Raw genomic sequence first — 26,127 nt, 5'->3', positions numbered from 1 at the left:
ATTTCTTCGAATGTACACTGAAAAGCGCAATGCTGCCCTCCACAGGCTTGTACAGGACATCTATGGAGAATACACGATCAACATCAAACTAATTTGCACTTGATTTTGCATCTTCAATTTATCCTGAATAACAGATTTTATTTTTAATTTAGCCCAATGAGTTTTTCTGTGCGAAACTAATGCTTGGAATGGATTCATCATCATGAAAACCCCCTAGTTTTTGACATGTCACATGCTACTTAAAGCATAAGGAAATTTAGAAAATATTGCCTTATAATAGGATGTCAATGGTGGCCATACTGTACTAAGCCATTTTCAACACTTTCCCCTCAGACAATTCCAGGCAACTTTTTTCTGTTATTCAGGATATATTGAAGCTTGAGGTCAAATTACATTATTACTGGACTAAGGCTTGTGCATGAGAGAGAGCACATTGAACAATGACTGGTACCACTTTATTCTAAATTAGATTTATATTTTGTTACTCTGTGCCTGCGTCTCCCTTTCTCGTGAGCCAGTTCTTTTTAACAACATATAGGTGCAATGTTTGTTTAGAAGAGACAGTTTTAACTACATTAAAAAGCCTGAAACCTGAACTGTACCTACTAGTACCCAATATGAATATAATAAAGACAAATACATTATATCTAATATCCTTGACAAAATCGTATCGTATTAGTAAAGTAAAGTATTAGATGCTGTAATGATTAAATGTATGTATCCCGTATTCCCGTTTATCCGTTTATTTTAGTTCCATCTCATATATCTCATATATACCAGTAAGACCTCGCCCTAAAGGGCAAGGTCGCCTGCACGCCTCGTTGATGGCATAATGCTGGGCGAGCACTGGCGCTTTGGCATGGGGGGTCAGATCAACATGGAATGAATTCTGTACTGGCCATATAAGGAGCATGTCTTGAGTGTACAGGGTTTGATGAGGTCAGATCAACATATGGAATGGCAGAACAGGTCAGCTCCATATGGAGATCTAAGGGTGGTAGCGGGGACATTCTCTTGGGGTTTGATGAGGGCCAAGGTAGGGTCGGGACTTAATTTTCAGGCCTGTTGAGAACTCTAGTTTTCGCCGGCTGCCAGGCGCGGCTGCACTAATAACTTTTGGACAGGCCCGTCTAGAGTTTGAAATGTCAATGGACAGGTTTAAGTCAAAAGGGAGACATCGAAGAGGAAGGATGGATGGGGAAGGATCAACATATGGAATGTCAGAACAGTTTCTGAAATATATCCATATATGGAGATCTAAGGGTTTGAGGTCAGATGTAGAGTTGCTGGCCAATAATGATGACATCAGGGATCTCCATATATGGGCTTAACTGCGACAGCAGGTCGCATTTACTATGACATCAGGGTCTCCAAATCTCCATCCCTGATGTCACATGATGTCACGAGAAATCAATCACAAGAAATAATTTCCTGTCAATGACCTTTGGTCGCAATTATATTCATATGTTCAAATTCTAGGGTAGAGTTACCGTGTGGGGGTCCCTCTACTGTACTGTACTGTCACTGTATCGACCCAAAGAAACGCACCCAGGGTATCGGCCCGATTCCGGCGAGCCTCCCTTCAAGAGATTTTGTTTAGATTGGAGTCCCAGAGGTAAAACTCATGTCCAACTGGGGGTCAATCAATCATTTAGAAATGTCAGTGTGTGAATTCAATATCAACAAAATCCACAGTATGTCTCATCGGAAAACATTCATTCACAGTTCACACGGCTTCGTCTTTTGAATTCCAATCTTTATTGTCCCACTGTGTGGACCAATTATCAACAACAATGGAAAGAATAACAGATTCATATCAAAGAAAAAAAACTTTGATATGTGAGCAGTTTTCAGTGTGGTTTTAACTTGTTCTATTCAATGACCTCTTTGTTATCGCCTGAGTCACACCGCAGGGAGAATGCCAGATGAATTACTGTAGTGTACAGCCAGTTGCACAGGTGTGCTTTTAGTTAAACAATGACGCAGGTGTGTGCGCACACACACACACACACACACACACACACACACACACACACACACACGCGCAATGTTTTTCAGCCTGCTCTGAATGTGCATGTAAACAACAGTACCTGTAAACAAAGCGATTATCAGCACACATTCCAAACAGAGAAATTACTCAATGTTTCAAATTGAATTACTTGCCTCATATAATTGCGTTAGGTACTAGGCTCAGGGTTCAAGAGTCCACCGGCCAAAAGGGTTCGTTTGGGCTGAGACCCACAACTTGTGCATCCTCCCGGGCCTTCGCTGACAACACAAACAGAAACGTTCTGCTATGTTAGGAATGCCGTCCGGTCTTTCCATGACACCACTTCCCGCGAACGCACCCCGCCCCATGTTAAGATGACAAAACAAGAAAGTCCTGCCGTACCAGATATTAACATCTTTATTTCTTTACCTGGGAGTTCTAAAACAAAACACACACACAATACATAACGACTGACCCAGAGATCCAACACTCATCGACCTGTACAAAGTAACAAACATCAGCGACAATATTAATAATACAATAAAGGGATCAAGGGAGTCATAAATACATAAGAGACAGTCTTCAGCTTGCCTCTGTTAACAGCAGGGTTTGTACAGAAGTTAACTTCTTGCCATGTGCAGTTCATTTTTTACAGGTTATCCTATAGCCTACTGAACAAATATAGGCTACCAGTTCTGTCAGTTATCTATTGCCGATTTTCTATAATACCAGAACTAGCAGCAATAGGGGTCATGTTAGGATAGAATACCAGCAGTACGAGAGGTCATGATAAAGGTCCTGGTAGGATACAAAACCAGCAGTACTAGGGGTCCTGGTAGGATAGAAAACAAGCACTACTAGAGGTCCTTGCAGGATATAAAACCAGCCGTACTAGAGGTCCTGGTGGTTGGATAGAAACCCAGCGTATAGGACAGACAATCGGCAGTACTACAGGTCCTGGTGGTGGGATAGAACACCAACAGTTCTACGGGTCGTCGCGAGCTCATTTCTTCCGACGGCAGCGATAGCAACACCACGGACACCGCATGCCCACTTCCTCCGTGTCCTCCTTGACCATGTAAGGAGGGGGTGGGTTCTGCACTCCGTCGGAAGGCGTGCTGGACACGTCACCGTTCTGGGCCATGGGGTTGGCGATGACCGTGGAGTCGTCCAATCCTCGCAGCTTGGCCCGGGGAATGGTCACGTGACCGTAGGGGTTGTCCATGGACAGATTGATGTTGGACATGTTGTGATTTGTCAGTTATCCAGCTGTTCTCTGGACCACGGGGAGATACATGTGGAAAGAGACAGTTTAGAATTAATACAAGTAGCCTACTATAGCATAGCCTACTAGAATAGATAGTAGTTGAAATAGTAAGTGGTGGTGGTAGCAGTGCCAGTAATAGTAGTAATGCAAGTTTGTAGTAGTAATAGTAGATGGTGGTAATGGTAGCCTAAAACAGTGGTTCCCAAAGTGGGGTTTGTGGACCCCCATGGGTCCTTGAGGGAGTTCCAGGGGGTCCCCAGCAAAATGATAGTTTGGAAGCAAATGGACCCTTATGGGTCTGTAACTCTGAGTGTACAAATGGAACCAAATGGACCAGTTAGGGTTAATTAAAATAACATTGATTGTAGGTCCCAGAGATAGAAATGTCATTAAAATGGGGGTCCTTGAAATTAAAATGGTTGAAAATCACTGCTAGAGACATACAAATCTTCTCCTATGGCTATGGGGGTCCCTGGCATAGATTTTCAAATAGGGGTCCGCGAGGCTAATGAGTGTCAATTTGGGGGCACTTTTGGAAAAGTTTTGGAACCACTGGCCTAAAAGCAGCACTTGTCAAGTTGTCAATGCTACACCAAATCACAACATGCCGAAATAAACGTCACGTTCCTATGCATCACTGTAGCCTATGTCAAGGATGCTGTTAGTGTTACGGTAACCATTCTAATATAAGTTCAAATTATAATTAAAATAACATCATACATTTGTTTTAAACTATACACGTGTATATCCTATGTTCATCATGAATGTTTTATTATTGACTTTCTACTCACTCTTTTCTTGACAAAGATTCCACAACAAAATGTCCGTCTTCTGTCTCTTCAGCTGCTCTCCGTCTGTCTACTTTCTAACCCCCCGTTTCTCTCTCTCCCTTCGCGACACCAAAACCTTCGCGAAAGTGTTCTTTTTCTGCTTGTTTTTCTTTCTCCCGTTTTCAACACGAACTCAATCGCGTCTCCCCTGAGAATGGCAGCAGACAGTCAGTCAGAACATGACACACCTGAGGTTTGAGGAGGGGAGGGGCCACAGGTAGAGAGAGCGAGAGAGCGAGAGAGAGACTTGTTCAGTCGAAACCTAAGTGGACTGACCAGTTCTCTTTCTCTGAGGTAGACATTTTGCAGAGGAGAGAGAGAGAGAGATATCTCTCTCAAAGAGACTTCACTTTAAATGTTTGATTGATTGAATAGCCTCTCTCTAGTTAACAGTCATTTTAGACATTTAGGCTAAAGGTCATGGGGACTTGTTTCCATTGTGATCCTATATTCTGCAATCTCCAATGCCATCTATTAAAATCTTAGCTTCGTTAATCTAACCTTTATTATGTGCTTCGTTTTTTGTGTCCTTTTGTTTCTCTGTCAGAGATCTCATTTCAAAGTTAAACACAGAAGAAACTCAAGCCTTATCAAAGGCTCTATTCATAAAAGGCTTGAAAAAGAGACACTCAATGTCACCAGCAGGGGGAACCAACGCCCCATAAAAATGTGTTTCATGTCAAAGACACATGAACAGATCAATCTCTCTCCTATGTTAACAAGCTTTATGGCAGTTTTTCATGTCAAGGACCCCCAATTTGACACTCATTAGAACGCAGACCCCCCCATTTGAAAATATATATGCCAAGGGCAAGAGAAGATTTTCACGGTTCTAGCAGTGATTTTCAAGGACCCCGGTTTGATTGCTATCTCTGGGACCCCAAAGTATATTGTAAAATCAATGTTCTTAGATTTCTAGCAGGACATGGCACCTGTCCTGTCTACAATGCCCAAACTACCAGAAACTGGTGTACATACTGATATACATACTGATACTACCACGCTTAAGTTGACTGACCAGCCAACTGGCCTGACCTGAACCCCCACAGAGAATCTACACTAGTATGTTGTATTCATTGTCAAGAGGAAGGTGTGACACACTAGACTCAACAATACAGATGATGCCATCAAAGCAAATCTGGGCTTCCGCAACAACTCAGCAGTGCCACAGGCTGATCACATCACCTCCACGTCACACCCCATTGATGAAGTCGTTTACTTAAAAGTAGCCCAGACAAAGTATTGAGTGCATAAATTAACATGCAGTACTTTCCAGATGGTTGACATTTCCGTATTATAGGCCTACACCCTTTTCTGAGTGGTGTAATGTAGCCCTATATTCTAATATGTTGAGATATGGATTTTTTATATCAAGATTAACAAAAAAAAGGTTTCTAAAATGTTAAAGATGTTTTGTGAGATTGTAGATCGGCTATTTTCAAATAGCCATGTATATAGGGCTAAAGTAGTCTCCCCCCCATCGGAGCACACTCAGGGACCACTGATTTAATCAATGACTGTCAATGACTAACCCAGGCAATACTGAAATCATTCATGGGACTTTAACCTTTAAAGTAACACAAAACATGGCTATGTTGGTTAGCTACTGCTGTCTCATTAGTATGAGGAATCAGATTAATCACATTATTAACGTGTATGTTCAACAGTTCGATAGTATTTAATAGAAGTCCACAATCCCCACACTTCCGAAAATTCACTTTATTAAAAAAAAATGTCAACACAAAATTATCTCAATCTTCTCTCTAAAAGTAACAAAACGGTTGCCACCCCCCCCCCCCCCAAAAAAATGCGTCCTCATTCATTGCATTCACACCTCTGATGTCCAGAGTTTGAACGTGCGGTCATATGAGCATGTGGCGATCAGCTGGCCGTCAGGTGACATGTCCACACCCATGACCTTATAAGGAAAAAGAGAGGATATAATGTTTAATTTCAAGTAAACCATTAACCCTTTCCATTTTTGGCTAAAACAATGTTTTTTGTTAAAAAGCTAAAGCTCTATATGCTGATGGTAATCAATGCTAGAGTGTTAAGTAAAAGGCGTCTCCCCGTCTCTCCAGCTCTTCAATAAACAGAAAATACCCTTTCAGGTGAGCGACGGAATCAAGGCCTGCCAAAATACATTTTAGTCGATCTTAATCTTATATGTAGTAGACTAAAACATTCCAGGTAACAAAAATGTGACTAAAACTCATTGAAAACAATTCAAGAGATTATGACTAAAACTAAAATCAACACTGCTAACAAGCAACTCATGGACCAATAAGTGGGCCCCACCTTGCCCTCATGGCCTGCCAGCGTTTTGATAGGCGTCCATCCAGGCTGTGACCACACCTTGGCCATGTTGTCATAGGCCACCGACACCAGGAAGTGGCCATCAGTGGCTGCCGTATGGGACGGGAAACAGAAGACAAATTATTTTATACAAAACATGACTGATTGAAGAAACATTCTGAAGGGTTCACACACCCTTTCAAGCAGCACTTTATGTATGTGTATAATATAATCAAATCTATTTTAATAAGAGAGAAAGTGCGTACGTTGGAATCGGACTGAGGACACCAGGTTCTGGTGGGCAGGGATCGTATAGACTGCCTTCCTGTAACGCAGGTCCCAAACCTTCACTGTGTTGTCGCCACTTCCTGTTGCTGCATGGTAACTGCAGAAATGACAAACGTTAGTGTTCACAAAAGTAATATCGCTACTTTTAACCCATTTAGACTAACGACATTAGCTTTGAAAAATAGCAGATCTACAAGCTTGTGCCGCGATACGAGCTTGTAGATCTGCTATTTTTTTTATTTGTGAAATTGAGGCTTCAACTCTTTGCTTTTGAGAGGTCCCTGAAATAAAATATTTTGAGATGGGGGTCGGCTCCTTGACATGAAATAGTTTAAGCACCACTGATATAGAAACATACGTTTTTCAGAAAAGTGTCAAGAAAAAAAAAAGGATGCTTTACGTCATATTTATGTGGACATATGTAACATTCTAAAGGAGCTAGGAACAGTTTCCAGAACCGGTTTTTAATCACACTGTCCGAGCTGATATGTGGACTTCACTTCTGCTATACAATTACAATGCTGGTGGGTCTCAAACATTTACATTTCAAGCACCACCATAACTGATTTGGAATCCTATAGGAATCGGACCGTTAAAGAGGGAATCGATAAGGAACCGGAGTCGTAAAAATCCTAAAGGACCCTATAAATAGGGCATTATTAGTAGTATACTACATTTATTGGGCTCACCCATTGGGAGAGAAGCTAATGGTGTAGATCTCCTTCAGGTGGCCTTCAAGGAACATAACACAGCGTCCAGTCCGCAGGTCCCAGATCCTGCCGAACGCGTCGAGACCACTGCACAACAAAAACAGAACACAAAAAAACTAACCAACCAAGTACTGAAGCAGTGTGCTACCTCTGTGCCTTCACAATGGACTCATTTTTAAATAAACATCCCCCTAAAAAAAGTTTGGTCGAGTAATAAAAGTTGGATTTACAACTGGATAATGGCCAACAAAACAATGTGTCTTGATAGGGCATTAGTACACTAGATAACGTAAGGCACTAGACCAGTGGTTTTCAACCAGTGGTCCTTGAGGGGGTTCCAGGTGGTCCCCAGCTAAATGATGAAGAGTTGGTAACCAAATGGACCCTTATTTATTATTATTTCTTTCTTCAGAGCGTAAAATGAAACCAAAAGGACCCGTTTACGCTCTCAAGAGTTCAATTATTGTTAAACATCTGCACTTAATTTACAAGAAGCCTGTTATCTCTACTAATGGTATCAATACAGAATGGAATTGTGGACAAAATCGTATCCAACGACAACAAACTATTCTAGGTCTTGGGTCTGAGAGGCTAAATCTCATTAAATGAGATTTAATGAGATTGAATCTCAAATTCTGAATAAATAATGGGCCTTGATATGAAAAGGGTTGAAAACCACTGCACTAGACAGTGTAATAAGGTAATAAGTACCCAGTGCCGGCCAGTGATCCATCGGGGTGGAAGCTCAGATCATGGACTCCTTTGCTGTGTCCTTCCTGGTGGAGAATCTCCTCTTGAGCTTCTAGATCCCAGAGCCGCCAGGAGTTGTCATAGCTATAAGCAAGCAACAAGCGAGAGAGAGAGATAAATAAATAGAGAAAAAACAACATATAACATAAATTATAACAAACATGTTAAATGAGAGGATAGAAAAAAAACAAAGAAGAAAAAAAAAAGTATTAAATGGACGGGAACCCATTTTTGGGTTATTGTTGTTGTTGCCATGTACAGTATATAGCAACATAATATTTATTTTAATTATTAATTTGTGAATAGACAGTTAAGTTTGTCAGTATTTAGAAGGTGCTTTAAGAATCGGCCTCAGGTCTAAATGGGTTAACTAATAATAACACATATCGGAAGATTCCCCTTGTGGAGTGTAGAGAAACGTCTACAGAGAGCACGGGGTGCGTGCTGTACGACTCGCTAGTTTCCGACCGACTCACCAGGACGTGCCGAGGAACCTTCCGGACGGATGCCAGGCCACTCTGGAGACACGCATGGAATGACCCTCGATGTCTGCTACTGGTTCATCACTGCAAGGTTAACACGCCGTTATTAATAATGCACCACCAGGCAATGCTTGTACCCAGACCTCAACTTACTGCTGTCACCACAATAACCCTGGTAACACTGGTAAAAGCATAAAAATGTAGTGCATTTCATTTTGTCTTCTATTATAAAGTTAAAGTTGTCTTGTCGGTCAGTGGGACTGGATAAATAAGCCCATATATGGCCAGGCTTGCATTAGAATATCTGTCCGTCTATCTAAATCCATATATATATAAAGTTTATTTTTATAGCATTTTCAAAAACAGGTTTACAAAGTTTCACATACAATACCTAAACAGGCAATTCAAATCAACAAAAGCAGTACAAAAATAATGAACATTTTAAAAAGAGAAAGCAAAAAAGTATTTTAAAAGTGGACACTGAAGTGGTCTGTCTAATTTCCAGCGGTAGTTGGTTCCACAGGAATGGAGCCCTAGCAGCGAAAGCCCTGACACCTTCCGTCACCAGCTTTGTGTTGGGGGCTTCAAGTAAAAATGTGTCTGCTGATCCAAGATTACGGGTAGGTATGTGAGGGGACAGGAGGTCAGAAATGATACACAGGTGCCAGTCCGTTTAGTGATTTAAAAACAAACAAGTTAACTTTAAAATAAATTCTGAACACAGGAGTAATGTGGTCATATCTTCTGGTTCCTGGTTCATCCATCTATAGCTAATCAATGGATTGGACCATCAATCACAGATATAGACATACAGCAAAGACAAAGTCAGACAGACAATAATGCAGACAATCACAAAGACATCAACAGACAGCCAAACACAAAACCAGTCAATCACAAAAACAGACAGCCAATCACCAAGACAACGAATGACAACCATGCAACCCTAACCAATCACCTGTCGAGACTCCAGAGCTTGACGGTGCCGTCGGCAGCGCAAGAGGCCAGGTTGATGTCGGATTTTTCGAGGGAGATCGTAGCTTGTGGGTGGAACCCGATTGAGCCTACAATGGTTTCATGACCTGGATTCAACAGAAAAAATATATAGCAGAATGAAGAATCAATGCAACGAGATACAATATAAACAAAAATGCAACATTCATGCAACTCACGGCCTGATGAAGGTTGTGAGACCGAAACTTTGTAACTCAGTAGTTAAATACACTACTGTTATATAAGTGAAGACAGTGTGTGGGATCTCCTTTATCTCAACATTCATGCAACAAAATACAATAAAGCAAAATAGAACAGAATGTCTGGACATATTACTCAAACATTCTGCAAAAATAGGCAAACATTTGGCGAAAACAGCAGATCGGTTATTTTCTTTGAAGAGATTCGTTGTACAGGGGAAAAGAACAACACTATTGTAAACTGCCTTTACAATAGACTGTAAAGACATCTATTTCAAACTGTCTATATCACCTATTGCAAACTACCTTTTCAATACTACTGAAGGACAATCTATTGTAGCCTGCCTTTACAGTACAGTATGACAATGCATTGTAAAATGTAATCCAATACATGACTACATTGTTTAATAAGTGGTTGGTAGTTTGATACCCGCTTACCTCTCAGCGTCCGTATGAGATTACAGTCTGGAATCGACCACAATTTACAGAGGCCACTCCTACAATATGAAATGCATAGAATATAATACAACAGAGTAGAATGAACAATAGCAACAAGTGTAAGAGAATAAAATGGAGTGGGATAAATAAAACTGACTAAATATACTGACAATTTTGTCAACAAATAAAAAGAGAACTAGATTAAAATGTTAGGACTGTAGGGACTAGTGGAGAAGAGACAATTTTATTTAGTTTGGTTGCGCTCGGGTGTTGCGCTCTGAAAATAGCAGATCTACAAGCTCACAACGCATCGCAGTGCAACGCAACACAACGCATTGTCAGTTTGTAGATCCGCTCTTTTTTAGCATGCAGCCAAGTGTAAAATCAGCCATTACGATGCCGCAGAGGCCCGCCAAAATGCATTTGTCTATACAAAATTAACTGTAGATATTGTTGTTAGTCATTTAAGACTAGACTAACACTAAAACATTTCAGGTGACTAAAATATAACAAACTAAATGAAATTTTATTCAAAAGACTATGACTAAAACTAAATCAAAATGTACTATAAAAACTATCAACACTGATGTGCAGAGATTCTACGGAGTGTGTGTGTGTGTGTGTGTGTGCGTGCTGTAGTCATACCAGGAAGCAGTGACCAGCATCTTGGAGTCTGGGCTGAACTGACAGAAGGAGATGGGCCGCTCATCGCCGATCTGACTGCAGAAGTTATTCAGATTCTATTGGAGTATAACAGTAGAATTACAAGATATTCCTTTTTAAATTTATATATCAAACATGGATATTTCAAGCACACAAAAAATGTTATTTGGGGAAAGAATTTTCGCATTTGATTTAATTGTTGGACTGTAATGAATCATAATCTTTCTGGTTTTCAAATGTAATTAGAATGACTTCACAGTTCATGCATATTCTTTACTACATTTTACCCGCAGGTTCTTGTGCAGTTCTTGTTGTTTGATGGTGCGTGTCGCCTCAGGGATTTCTTTATGGGCACGTGCTGCTTCCAAACGCTTCACCGCCCTGACAAAAACAGCAGATACGTTTTCCCATCAGAAAACTGTTAGCTTCTTCAACATTATTTGAACAGCAATGTGCCATGTCCAGGCGAACGTGGCCATTAACCACTTAATAATCAGTTGAACAAAGTGGCCTAGGGCTCTATACTACCTTAGGCCCCCTCCTGTTTTTGTGCTACACTAAAGATCTTTGGCAAAATAGCCGTTATCTACAAGCTCAGCGCATCACGTTGCTTTGTGAGCTTTTTTGTTAGTTTTGTGAGATTTTTGCCAAATGTTTCTACAAAACAGGGACAATGGGTTCAAGTGGTTAAAGGGCATGAGAAGATACACTATTATTGATCTAATAATTCATGTTATACCTCAAAACACACCAATGAATAATTCAGAGACTAAATACAACCGCTTTGCAACCTGTGCTGCATTTTAAACCAAGATAATGCAGTTAAATAGTAACACTGAAGTCGGAAATGTCCCCAAGACATGCCCGCGTTCTAGACCTACTTTGCCTATGTCAAATGACCTTCCTTTATGTGTATTATTTTTCCTTTCCTTATGTAGAATTACCTTTGTTTGGATCTCACCTAAACATAGCTCTAAAGACTATGAGCACACTAAAGCCCATGTTCCATATCTGTTAATGTTTGTAGTACCGAAGCACGTTATGCACACATGCATCTATGTTCCAATCTGTTAATGTTTCTCCTGCTGCACCTTATGTACACATCTGCATTCGCTGCTACAATGTAACCTCAGGTACGTAACAGTTACGTCATGATGTCTCAACAGCAGTACAGGGTGGGCAGCAGTGGCCTAGCGGCCCTAGCCAATCCGGCCTTGTTGCCGGAAGATTGCTGGTTCGATTCCCTGGATGGGCAGGATAATTGGGGTGGGGAAGTGAATGATCATCGCTCACCCAACACCGCTGAAGTGCCCTTGAGCAACTAAGGCACTGAACCCCCAACTGCTCCAGTGGAGCTGCTCAGTAGACTGTACTGGTCAGCTCCCATGTTTTAATGTGTGTGTGTGTGTGTGTGTGTGTTTCTGTGTGCAGGGCGTTGCTGAAAATGAGCACTTGAGCTCAGCTGCTACCCTGGGTAAATAAAGAAACAAAAAGTACATACCTGTCCTGTACGTGATATACATGTATAATGCTGCTCAGCTCCTTTTATAACCGCCTCATACCATTGACATTGTCATGAATACCTGGAATATCTTGACTGCCTGTATATGCACATATCATTGCCATTTTTTTAGGGTTTTGATTATTGTTCTTGCATAAATCAATGCTATTGAACACTCTTCAAGTCTGTGTGTTGGTTAAAAAGAAATTAACCAATGGAAAGTATTAAAAAGTGCTTTGGCAAAAATCTCTTAACTCCAATAGTTAAGTTAGGTGGTTTGTTCCAGACAACAGATATGTATATTTTTCTTTTGAAAAAATAAATATAATATTGCTCTTTCAATCTCTATTCTTCTTCCCTTTCCGGAAAACTATGAAGGATGGAGCTTGTAGGAAATGACTCTCTGATTCATGTGCCACTTTGCACCATAGATCATCTAAATAGGACCCTCGTGTGAAAACACCCAAAAGCCAAAGTCCAATACCCCAAATCTTGGCCACTTTCTCACTCATACTCGGTCACTCCAGCATGGTGGTGTTACGGTGAAATTGGTGACCTGCTGAAATGTGTGACAATCGTGTAGACAATCACATAATGTCAGTGTCCGAATGTAAATCGTTGAGGTTTGTTTATTAGCAGAGTTCAACCTACAGTATAGCGGTATTTAGGCCACAAGACCTCCATGTAAGTTGTGTGTCCACAAGATTAATTTCATCCATTGATCACGCTCAGGTGTAAGAGCCTATATGTGCACATGTCGTGAAGGGAATAATTATTGTTATACCGTCTGAAAAAACCTAGGCTACAGCACTGCCTACAATAAGACTGATGTTGACCCCTGTCAGGTGTAAAGGAGCAACTTGGACACTCAGGCATGAAGGGAGAATGAGTTAAGTCCGTTGCTCTCCCCAGGTTGGCGGAGAGTGTGTAGAGCCCAGGATCACAGTAGATGATTGGCACAGGGGTGAAAAATGGGTTGCAAAATCGTGGGATAAAAAAATATATTTAAAAAAAAGACTGATGTTGACAGCTGTTACTCGTTAGTGGCTGCAGATGTAGAATTTACCTGGGCAGGGAGAATCTAGCCAACCAGAGACGGGCTTCCTTCAGGGAGGCAGGGCCTTCATGGTACCACGTCTGCTGATGCTGTAGAGAGGGGGTGGGTGTGTGTGTGTGTGTGGGGGGGTTACAAAGATACAAATGTGAGTCAAATTGCAATTGCTTCACTTTACAGAGAGAGGCAGGGGACTGAAAGAGGGGGAGAGAGGACAGAGAAATGGAGGAGAGGTACAGGGGTGTGGAAAGGTGGGAACAAAGAAAGGGAGAGAGATGGAGAGAGAGATAGAGAGAGTGTAGTTCTTCACTTCACCTCCTCTTGACGTTTCACTTCTTCTTTCTTAGATCTCTTCAGAGCATCTGGACCAACGATTGACAGCACGTTCCTCAACCTAAAACACACATATCAACATTACTACGAGTACCATTTACTAGTTACGGATCATTATAAACTTGGAACTCGAAACACATTTAACATTAGCCTACTACGATTACAGGTTATTACTACGTTATTACAGGTCAGAAAGAAACTATATACTATATTAAACACACCTTTAACATTTATACTAGGACTGGTACCAGTTACTAGTCACAAATCAGAAAGAACTGGAAGTTATAATAATAGCAATACTAGCAGAATATAAGCATAATAGCAGAAGCAACGGCGCTACACATTGGCCAATCACCTTTCACGCCTCTCGGCCGGTCCCTCCCCGAATATTGTGATCGGCTCCCCGAGGGCACGGAGGCACGCCTTCACCTCGGCATCGTCCGTGGAGACGGCGATCTGACGTGCGCGTTTCCTACGCTCAAAATCGGCGAGAACATCAGACTGTCGCTCGTTGATGGCGCGATCCTCAATATCCATCGTCTCCCCTGGAGAGGACATTCAGTAGTCAATATGCCATTCAACACAATTAATAGATGTCCTACGATCACCTAATCGCAATTATTTGACATAATCGCAATTCTTTTTACATTATTGTCAATCGTATTCCATGTTAAAAAAAATGCACATTGTTCAAACATTTTTCAAAAATAGCAGATCAACTATTTTCTGCTATTTTGTTATATTTCTTTTTAAATAATATATAAAAAGTTCTTTAATGTGCCAGTGATTTTGAGTATACAAGTTATTTGTCATATCAGCCCCTGTGCAATTTGTGATTAAGGAGCCTTAAAGGCAATACAAATTGTAACGATCTAATGTTCAATTCAAAACACAATTAAATCGTTAATCGCAATTAGTTTTGTGTTACACCTTATAATCGTGACAGCCCTAGTCCTACTAATCATTTTTTTTACCATTGTATTCAACTTTTGATTAGATTTCTAGACCACACCACTTTGTTCTTTGCTACCATAATTTTATGTGGGCGGCTGTGGCTCAGGAGGTGGAGCAGGTCGTCCAATGGTCCCTGGGTCGGCGGTTCGAATCCCTGCTCCTCCTGTCCACATGTCGAAGTGTCCTTGGGCAAGACATTGCCTACATTGCCTCCAATGAGTCGGTCGGTGTGAGCTCGCCACCATTGGTGTGTGAATGTGGGAAATGAGGACGCTGGCGTCGACTGTTTGCCGCTTCACCTCCCAATGTATGAATGAATGAACCATTGTAAAGCACTTTGAGCACTTGGAAAAGCGCTATAAAAATGCAATTCATTAAAAAAAACTTTATTATACTTTAATAATCTTACTGTACTTTGCACTGTAACTAAGATTAAATACCAATAGTACCTGAAGAGATGTTGATATTTCCCGCCGCGATGCCAGCTTTGACGCCAGCTTTGGCGCCATCCTTTGAGCCCAACCTCTCCCTCTCCTTCTCCTCCAAGCTGCCATAGTAGATCCGAGTCTTCTTCATCAACGGCGAGTCATCATCGTCCGACATTTTCTCCTGCTGGTCAGTCTTACAATCTGGTGACAACAAGAGCATGGTGACCAAATAATCCCAACAATACTATCTTCACCTCAACCATACACACTAACCCACATATTCACTGGTTTGTTTAATTAAAAAGCAGTCCACGACGGGGAAGAGGTGAGTGGAAGATACACCAGGAGACGTCCTGGTTTCGGTACTTTTTTCCCCAATACTAATAGTTGTTTTCAGCTGGGGTTGAACCTATGCAAAATCGATAAAATACATTTATGACAGTCTTGATCAACGGGAAGGCTAGACCTGGCTGCTTATTTCTCTCACAAAATCTGGCAACAGTGCTTCCCAGCGCTGCTTTTTTTTGTGCTATCCCTTTTAGAATAAGTGTTTGACTTACTCTGCTGCTGTTTTACATTTCTGTCTAATAAACTATTCAACCAACCAACCAACAAACCAACCAACCAATGCTGCTGCAGTGGTTCTCAAACCTTTACATCTCAAGGACCACCAGTTTGGTGTGCATTAGGACCACTATAAGTCTGAGAGTTAGATGTATGATGATGTACGATCGCCCCTCTTCATGACAAAACAAGACACCAGTCTATGAAGCATATTACGAGCAACAAACCAGACCTATCGATATGAAAAATTGTGTGATTCTTTAAATAATTTATAGACGGTCGGATCTTCCCCATCCATCATTTCCTAACCAGTAACTTCCACTACCCATGGAGTTAAAATATGCAATTTGCAACTCTAATATTTTTAGAATGGGATGAATCTAGAGTTCCATTGACTCCCCACTCATCCAAATAGCATTTTGCGATCTGCTTGTATTAAACGTTAAACTCACCAACATTGCAGCTCTAGGCCAAGCTTGAATTATCCTCTTTCAATCTGCCGAGCTTTTGTTTCATAAAAATCCACCATAGATGTTATGAGCTACTTTCTGTCAAGAAATTCTGTGCAGGTGATTCTTTTTCTAAGTGCTGGAGTTTGGAAGCACTCGTCGTAAGTCACTGAACGGCCCTGCGTACCACCTGTTTCGAATCTGCACATAATGCAGAAGGCAGCAGCACGACCCGTTAAAGAAAACGAGTGCTCCAAACTGCAACACTTAGAAAAAGAATCACATGCACAGAATCTCTTGACAGAAAGTAGTTCATAACATCTCTACGGTGGATTTTTATGAAAAACAAGCTCGGCAGATTGAAAGAGGATAATTCAAGCTTGGCCTAGAGCTGCAATGATGGTGAGTTTAACGTCGTTTAATACAAGCAGATCGCAAACGCAAATTGGATGAGTAGTAGCAACCCCTCCCCCGCAAAGAAATATGTGATGATGTTTTAGTAGTTTCAGGAAAGAGTACATCAGAGGGACAAGCGTATGTCAGATGTTTTGGAGACTGAGATGGTTTGGACACGTACAGACTACAGAGGAGGGATATAGCCCCAGTATGTTCCCTCAGCACTACGCTCATTCTGTAGGGAGAGGGCACATATGGGGCTGAGGAGGGATAGTGAGTATATCGGTAGAAGGATGTTGAGGTTGGAACTGCCATGCAGGGAGGAGGCCTATAGAGGAAGACCAAAGAGAAGAGTTATGGATGTATTTTGTATAGTGAAGTAGGTTGGTGTGAGAAAAGAGGAGGCAGAGGACGCAACACTTGGAGCTTGTAGATCTAAGCCGTGTATATCCACAGATTCCGTGACAATTACCTAAACATGAGAGAGATGTTCCATATATGCGCACACACGATGATTCCATTCACACCTCTCTCTCTTTGATTGATTGATTGAAATATTTATTAACAGTTTGCAGAATTACAGTACATTTCAAGCACAAACTCAATACAAAGACTGCACCCTCTCTCTCTCCTCACATGACCTAGCCCCATATGTGCCCTCTCCCTACGCTCATTAGGGAGAGGGCACATATGGGGCTACACATGACCATGACCATGAAATGGAAAGCAAAATACAGCACGCGAGGTGGAGGCAGAATGATTCGCTGTGGCGACTGGCGACCCCTGAAGGGACAAGCCGAAAGGAAAAGAATATGATCATGTAGTAGCATTGTTCCTGTTGTTCTACATACCGCCATACCGTGAGGAAATCACAGACTGAAGCTTTAACCTTTGCTTGTATGAAGCAGCCCCATGGAAGTTGCTATTATGGAAGATGCTTCCAAACACTTCAAATTCTCAAATAGCCCCAAAACAGCCATATCTACAACTTACAAGCTCATACCAACGGGCAGTTTGGAGATTGAGGTTCCAAACGGGGCTACTTGCTACTGTACAACATACTTTCATATAAGACATGCTGCTGATGCTGACTTCTATGGAATCTAAATAATTAATGAAATCAGTCGTGGCGACTGAGAACATTAAATAATCCATGTAGACGCATCGTCGTCATATATAATCACAATGATATTTGTCCCACATCCTCGGTGTGTGAATGAACGTGTGCGGCGGGATCACGGTTGTTCGAGGGGGTAAAATTATGATCACACAAGAGAGCCAGATGGACACACAGCAACAGCCACTGCCAGCCGCAACACGTGAAACAACAACAGCAATGGAAGGTAGAAGTAGTAGCAGTTGGCGTTGTTGTCGTATCAAAGTTACTTACGTTAAAATGTAAATATCCAAAACAAACGAAACAGAGTCGTGAACAGCGTGAACACCAACTTCAATATCAACAACAACTTCCGGGTCAAAATGTTCTTCTTCAACTTCTGCAACCGTTGATTTTAGGTGCATACCGCCACCTACTGTACCAGAGTATAATACTTAATGCCGCCCTCACTCACTGTCAATTTAGTTTGACAATAAAATAGAATTTTGTCCAATCTGTATGGTAGATTAGACACTCACACTATATACAATAGGCGTGGTAGTTGTTGCATTTTGTCTCCCTGCTCTTCTATTGAAACGTTTAGATCATGTAAAGGTCATGTGACATGTCTCACCTATACACACAGGATCTGACACGAATTTGAACCTGATGGTCAAGATTCAATTTATCCCCTGAGCAAGTAGGAAGGCTCTATAAGCTCAATCGTTAAAACAAAGAAAGAAAAAGAAAACCAGCACTTGCACGAAACCAAATATGGGGTAGAAGAGGAATGTTACATAAGAATTATGCGAAATAAAATTAAAAAAGTCTCCTGTTGTTCCCAGAACACCCACTAGCAGCTATAAGCTTCCTTCCTCTTCCTGCCTTATCTTTTGAGATAATTTTATTCTATCTTCACTAATAGGCTATTTCAGAAATTGCATGAGTGTTCCACGTGTTCTGTAATTTTACATTCAGATTCTGATATGCCTATATTCTATCCCTATCAGAAACAGTGTAGTGTAGTTCAGGATTTCCACCAACAACACTTCAGCCCTATAGGTATACATTTTGGCCATTAAAAAATAGCCGATATACAAGCACACAATGTGTCACGATGTGACGCATTGTGTGCTTGTAGATCTGCTATTTTCAAATGATTTTTGAATTTAAAATAAGACATTCCACCTTCTTCAACTAAATTGTGTTGTATATGGAACATAACCTACTGTGAAGCTGCACAAAAAGGTTTACCTAACATTGCTGGGAAAAACAGAGAATACACATATTCTTTTGATTTTGATTGCTCTTTCTTGCACTCTATATTCTATCCCTTTGTTTGCTGTGCTTGCTGTACGTGTTTTTGTTGTTCTGAATGTTATATATGCTGCTGCATGCATTGTCTGAAGGAAGCCAAACAAAAATAAGTTTTACACAAGATGTAACAATAAAGTACAACCTTGAACCTTGAACCTTCCACATAATGAGTATACATTTGGATGTCAAGTACATTTTTACTCGTAATAGTTCTACATTAAAATGGGAGTACTTTTTCCACCAGTGGCTCTATGTATGTAAGCATATGTATAATGTATTGATATAGATAGACCTTTATTGATTCTGCGGGGGGAATTTAGTTGCCTGAAGCAGCATAGCAGTTAAGATAAAGATACAGAGTAAGATAACTATATAGACCTACTGTAAGATACAGCAGGATACACACACACACACACACACACACCTTTTGTACTTTTACTCAAGTACATTTTGAATACCTTTTTTTTTTTTTTTTTTACTTGTAACTGACTATTTCTACATTGTGGTATTGAGACATTTACTCAAGTAAAACAAAAAGGCAGCTAAGGCTTGCAGATACCAGCAATGACCACCTGATGTCCTCACTACCTTATGGCTTATGCTGTCTCCACTGACATCACAAACACAGCCTGAAGCAGCATAGCAGTTAAGATACAGAGTAAGATAACTATATAGACCTACTGTAAGATACAGCAGGATAAAAAAAACACATCTCTCATACACACACACACACACACACACACACACACACACACACACACACACACACACACACACACACACACACACACACACACACACACACACACACACACACACACACACACACACACACACACACACACACACACACACACACACACACACACACACACACACACACACACACACCAAATAATTACAAAGAACAAAACGTGTTGTAACCTGCCATTTTTTTCTACTTTCTAATGCTTTGTTTGGCCCGAAAAATTGTGTTTGTCATGATTGGTCCGAATGTTCACTCGAATTCCTGCCGAAGTTCGAGTCCTAAAATAAGGGCTAGGGTACAGCCTTAACGCACACGCACACACGCACACGCACACAGATGGCCATTCATACAGGTCATTGGTCAAAAGGTTTTTTTATTATTGTCTGTATTATTGTCACACGCATATGCATGTGCACGTGTCGTGTGTTTTTGTGTGTGTGTGAAGGTTACTATTGCATGTGCTCTCAAATGCATCGCTCTGGTAAAGATTAGGGTGATAAACAATTCCTGGTGCAGGAATGTGCATACCCCTTATGCACTACTAACCTGGAATACATGATAATAATGTGCATATCCCTTATGCACTTCTAACCTGGAATACATGATAATATATGTGCTGACCATTCTGGCTCCCCTTGCAGGGGATTTTCTATAAAAAATGACTACAGACCAGGTCGTGGAGGCCTTTGCATGGCTGGTACTGCAGCACAGCTGAGCTGTGGTGACCTCTCACTGTTTGAGATAAACAGGGAAGCCAGCCCCATTAAACATCCTCGGAGGCTATACTGTACGTGTGCAGTGGCTTCAAGCAAGTGAACATCCATGAGGCTAGAGGCCCTGATGACATTCATGACGCTAGAGGCCCTGATGACATCCCGGGCGGCTGTAGCCTGGCTAATAAGGCAGACTCAAATCACACTGTCGGCAGGCAACGGCTGATTCGTTCTGGCTTATTAGCCAGGCTAGGGCGGCTGGGCCGCCTTGTGGCATTGGCCCGACCTCCCATTAGTCCGACCATTACTAACACTATCCCAAATCCTAACCTAACCTCACAGGAAGTACCTACCCTAACCTCACAGGAAGCCACAGGTGATTTGTAATCCGCAGCACAGGTCGGACTAACGGGAGATCCGACCTTACGGTAAGCATGCGCAGGGAGGGAGTTTAAATGCTTTGAGAGGCTGGTGAGGGACTTCGTTCCATGTTGCCAGACATAATCGACCCCTGGCTATTTTGCGCATTAATTTGTTCACCTGAAAGTGAGTAACTGCTGTCTCCAGTTGCTGTTTGTGGACTACAGCTCAGCCTTCAACGCGAGAGTTCCTGCCAAGTTCGACAGCAGGCTCAGAGATCTGGGTTTGCACCCGACAATGTGCAGCTGGATGGCTGTCACCAGGTGGTGAGAATGGGCAGCATCCTATCAGATCCGCTGAACATGGGAGTCCCTCAGGGCTGCGTGCTGAAACAACTACTTCCCCCATATATATATAAACTTGTGATTTGACAAATTAAGTTGAATTTGAAGTTGCAGTGTATCGAATGTATGTGTGCGTGTAAGCGTGGGTGGCGGACAGTATATATATTCAGAGAAAGCTGTATTTCTTTCATGCCAGCTTTAGGCTCTTGACCCTTAATTATGTGTGAAAGGAACACCTACAGTCAGCAGTCCCAGGTGGGACTTTTTGCACAGGCCTTTAAGGAAGCCTGTGATACTCAGGCCTAATGCTGATGTAACACCGTGTCAGATCCATGGTGCTGAAGCAGGCAGCACCATATATCATGACATCGGGGGTAACATCGTGCACAGATTTGATAACAGACAACCCATCCCTCTGTGTATAGGAGTTGACGCGGTGTGGCGGGTGCCACGATGACGGCGCTCCCAGGTGACTCACTTGGCACCTTCCCCCATAACAGATACGACTGCTGCGTCAGTAAGGGCCCCTGGCTGTGTGGCAGTAATCCCAGGATAGTCGTCATCACCTGAGCGATGCTCTATGGGCCTGATGACACTGCTCCTGGCGGTGAGCTCATCTCTCCGCCTTGGAAGCGATGAATCTGAACCAATAAATGCCAATGACCAAATCATAAATACATTTGGCCTGTGTAACCAGGCCACCGCAGCCAATAACCACCACCGCCTTTCAGGCACACATCACCGACAACTCACGAGAACCCTTAACAGGGCAGCTCTCAGCTTTAGCCTCAGCCGCTGCCTTTGCACTGAGCATATACAGACCTAAAGCTCTGGACATGCATCACTAATCCCCTGGATCAAGCACCCCTCTGAAGGTATCGACAGTTGGTTGATTGAGGTTGACCACATGGCAGGTCAGTATTTCCAATTTTGTATACTTCTACTTCACTTAGTCCACTACATCTCAGAGACAATATTGTACTTTTACACTCCACTACAATTATTTGAAAATTTGAGTTAATAGTTACTTTGTAGATTTTGATTAAAGTAAACCACTTCAGCCCTATTTAAAGCACACAAAATTTGATGTGTTGTGTGCTTGTAGCACACACACACACACACGCGCGCACACACTCACCTCTGGCCATGTACAGGCCGAGACAGTGCTAAATGCTGGTTGGCATGCTAACAGACTTGAAAACAGCCATGGGTCAGGCCAGTGATTAATGAACCATCCTCACTACAGTAATGGAGTCCTCCACAGACTTATCCCACCTACAGATATACACTCATCAGAGGTGTCAAAGGACTTGTTAAGGTGACTGCAGTAATCCATCATGTACTAACCAGCCCTCGGAATAGCTGCTGGAAAAATCACTCATTGGTAAACTTGAGTTATGTCAGCTAACTAAAATTGCAGAATGGTTGGATCAGCATCAGTGGTGGTAAAAGTACTTTACTTAAAGGAGCAATACTGCAATGTACTGTAGAAATACTGGTAAGCACAAGTATTGGAATCAAAATATATATAAAGTGCCAAAAGTAAAACTACCCATATGCAGAATGTCCAATTTCACAGGTTTCAAATTTATAAAATGTATACAAATCTGTTGCAAATAGCAGATCTACAAGCTACAAGCACAACACGAGCTCACAATGGGACTTGTGAGCTTGTAGATAAGCTATTTTCAAATAGCCAAAGTTTTCAAATAATTGTATAGTAAAAATTACATTATTTGCCTCTGAGATGTAGTGGAGTAGAATTACAAGCATAAATTGGAAATACTCCAGTAAAGTAAAATACCTCAAAATTGTACTTAAGTACAGTAGAGTAAATGTACTTAGTTGCTTTCCACCACTGATCAATATGAATGGATGGCTTGTCGCTGGGAGATTCTAGCTGGGCGCCACCACGCTGGAGCGTGCCACTAAGATGGGCTGTGATGTTATCACTAAACTGCTTCACTTTAACAGTAATCATATTCCCCAGATTCCTCCTCAGTAATAAGTTGCATAGGCGGAAGGATAGACTGTGTAATTGGTGTAATTGGTACTTACTGATCGGGCCATTGTACGTTCTATCCCATCAGGGTTACTGATGGGACTGGGGGGGAGAAGACGACAGCCTTCACGTGGCCATCCCTGTAAGTAGCAAGAGATGGTGAAAGACCAACTTGTGAAACTATAATGTCGCCAACCAAACGTCGAGCGGGCAGGCTTAGAAACGGCGGACAGGCAGTTATTCCGACCATCAAAGACCGATTAGTGCTTCAACTCCATGTCGAGGGCCTAACCACCGCCAAACTCAACTTCCAGCACAACACCGAATGGCACTGAGCAGGGACGTAGCTGCCTGACCATTTGTTGCCCTACTCGTAGGCTATTTGTGCTGCCCCCCATCCCGAAAAGAGTGCCGTTTCCTCATGTAGATCAGCTACTTTCGCCGTTTGTGAAGTTTCATACACGGCCGCTCGTTAATTATGCGGCGGAGCCGCGGAGAAAATTGTTATTATGAGGGTTGGCTTGGCACTTTTTGGCACATTTTGTTGCCCCCCCTTGGCATGTTGCCCTACGTGCAGTCGTGCAGCGCGTATTGCACGTATACGTATAGCGACGGCCCTGGTGCTGAGTGAATGGGCCTCCAACACTGCTGCTGTACGACCCCAAGGAACCTTAATTCCTTCTTCTCTGCCAGCTGGAATTGGAAAAGATTCAAGTCCCTACAACAAGGCAGCAACCAATTCTGAGGACATCTCCAGAGATGCATGGTTGGCAGCAGCGTGGAAGCAGGATTGGGAGTCAGCCGGGCCCTCCCGCATTCATCGCTACATCTGGGACCCTGGAGATGGTGCTATAGGAGGAGACGACCTGCCATGCCGGCAATGGACCTCACCGCAATGTACCGCCTACGAACTGGCGTTGCATGGTCGCTTTAAGGCATCAACTTCAAAAACATCAAAACATCACACTTGTGCGGAGTGAGGGGTGCCCAGAGTTTTGGGGGCATGTTGATGTTCTCATGTCTAAATAATAAATAAAAATCTTGTAATAAATAAAATTTATTACAAGATGTATTTATATCAGCGAGATGACATCTTACATTAATTTAGTAATTTACCCTAAACAAACTTAATATCCATAGACTTGGCTGGGATGGGACATTTATAATTACATTCTAAACACACATTAAACGTCTAGACTTGGCACATCAATACGGCATAGAATTGTGGACAAAATCGTATCCAACGACAACTAAATATTATTTTTTGGGTCTGAGAGGCTAAATGTCATTTAATGGTGGTCAGGGCTCAAATGGCAAAAAAGATAATGGACCTTGGTATGAAAAAGGTTGAAAACCGCTGCGCTATAGAGGATTTGTTTTTGCAACTATACCTTGGAGTGCTTAATGGATATATTATCAGAATTCTGTAAGAAAATGGCTACTCCGGAATTCTCCTTTTAACTCAACAAGGCAGGCACGCTGACAGCGAGGCCTTGAGGCCCGTGAGGCACCCCCAGTCGAGCCGCTGGGCAAATGAGTGCCTGCGCTGAACAGCCATATGGCCTTGCGTGTCAACCAGTGTGCCGCATGAGTTGGAAAGCCATGGCTGATGGAATCGTTTAACGCGTGATGCAAAACAAGCGTCTTACCCCCGTCTCAGCCAATCATAGACCAGGGTGTCCAAAAGTTTTTCAAAGGGGGCCAAATTAGAAAATTGAAAACACCCAAGGGCCAACTACATCTCCTACTATATCATAATGTACTTTAGGACTGTATTAAAGTCACATACAAATGCATTGCCTTTCAACAAGCTGTACAGTAATCAGATGCGGAAGGCATTTCTGTCTGTTTAGTTATAAGTGGTTAACATTGATGACAGTATATAGGATAGCTATAGTAGAGCTACATTACATCTCTCTTTCCTTTGCATTACAATGACATGTAATTTATGACAGATAGAGCCCACATTAAACCAGAGTTCTCAAATCCTGTCAAAAAACGAACAAAAACTAGATAAAGTGCCCCACGGGGCACAGGTCTCCACAAGGCCATGGTCAGATTGTGGCCTCCTCCTAATAGGCCAATGTGAAAGGGTTCCATTTCTTCTTATGCCTTGGATGGCAATTGGATGATTTGAGGCATTTTGTTCCAAAAATGTGTTCTGCAAAAATCCACCTGTTGGTGGCGCTATAACAGGCCAATGAGAAAAGGGTGGGATATATTCCTCAGCCTAGTAAGAAAGTCTGTGAGTTCCTTGTTAAAGTGGGATTGTAGACCGGCTGTTTGTCAGTAATAAAACCAATGACAATGGCAAGTCTGGACATGAGGCAGACTTGCAGGTGAGAAATAAAGTTTAGAAAAGAAAGAACTCAAACAGAACTCAACATAACTTGAAACAGAGCGGTACTGGTGTCAACCTCTCTTCATGGCGGCCCATTCTCTACTGAACCATTTCCCCTTTATATAGACTCCTGACTCCACCCCTGGCTAAGCAGTCAGCAAATCACAAAGCATTTAGAAACACCCAAGATGCTCCCCCTAAAGCCTAAAGCAATCAATCAGAGCTCTCTTCAGGCAATCAAGGCAGCTTCCCAATTATAGCATCTGCATAGATAAACACCAGTAAGACGTATATTAGATTCACATGTCACAGCAGAATGTGCACCTTCTGTGGGACTGAAAATCAACCTGTTACAAATATACAGCAACAATACAATTAATGTATATTGTTGAACAGCTTACATTACTCTGACAGAGGCTGCTCTGTCACATTCCTGTAGTTCCAAACATTGGAACTTTCGCATTAAGATAGAAAGAGAACATTCTTACAATGGGAGTCTATGCTAGTGACACAACTCTCTTTCTCTATGGGTCTGGTGAGGGCTGAGTCAAAGTGGTTCTGCCATGTCGTGCCTCTCCTGGGTTGTACACTTCTCATATAGAATAAACAACACAGACACAAAAG

General features: G+C 42.0%; 1 protein-coding gene and 1 long non-coding RNA gene across 2 annotated transcripts; both read right to left on the bottom strand.

The window, feature by feature from the left end:
* Positions 1 to 2,384: 2,384 nt before the first annotated feature.
* On the bottom strand, positions 2,385 to 4,242 carry LOC308309561. The gene is made up of 2 exons (XR_013963419.1): positions 4,049 to 4,242; positions 2,385 to 3,266 (listed from the first exon to the last, which is right to left on the bottom strand). It is a non-coding gene; the product is annotated as an uncharacterized lncRNA (long non-coding RNA).
* Positions 4,243 to 5,817: 1,575 nt separating this feature from the next.
* prpf4 (pre-mRNA splicing tri-snRNP complex factor PRPF4) lies at positions 5,818 to 18,042 on the bottom strand. The gene is made up of 15 exons (XM_080755442.1): positions 17,973 to 18,042; positions 15,195 to 15,374; positions 14,147 to 14,336; positions 13,774 to 13,852; positions 13,471 to 13,550; positions 11,191 to 11,284; positions 10,886 to 10,980; positions 10,241 to 10,299; positions 9,568 to 9,691; positions 8,607 to 8,696; positions 8,092 to 8,214; positions 7,360 to 7,467; positions 6,649 to 6,767; positions 6,386 to 6,492; positions 5,818 to 6,005 (listed from the first exon to the last, which is right to left on the bottom strand). Exons 2-15 carry the CDS (start codon positions 15,346 to 15,348, stop codon positions 5,916 to 5,918), a joined length of 1,512 nt encoding a protein of 503 aa, XP_080611568.1. The 5' UTR covers positions 15,349 to 15,374; positions 17,973 to 18,042; the 3' UTR covers positions 5,818 to 5,915.
* Positions 18,043 to 26,127: the final 8,085 nt, after the last annotated feature.

This window comes from Protomyctophum bolini, assembly GCF_963924005.1.
Source record: "Protomyctophum bolini genome assembly, chromosome: 22".
Lineage (NCBI taxonomy): Eukaryota > Metazoa > Chordata > Actinopteri > Myctophiformes > Myctophidae > Protomyctophum > Protomyctophum bolini.
The sequence above is the reverse complement of the archived record's forward strand: the minus strand, read 5'-3'. Positions and strand labels throughout refer to the sequence as shown.

Coding starts and splice junctions, on each gene's coding strand:
- prpf4 (XM_080755442.1), bottom strand. CDS start 15,348: ATGTCGGACGATGATGACTCGCCGTTGATGAAGAAGACTCGGATCTAC. Junction 6,768..7,359: donor ATTAGCTTCTCTCCCAATGG/GTGAGCCCAATA, acceptor TCATTTCTGCAG/TTACCATGCAGCAACAGGAA. Junction 6,493..6,648: donor GTCCTCAGTCCGATTCCAAC/GTACGCACTTTC, acceptor CCCATACGGCAG/CCACTGATGGCCACTTCCTG.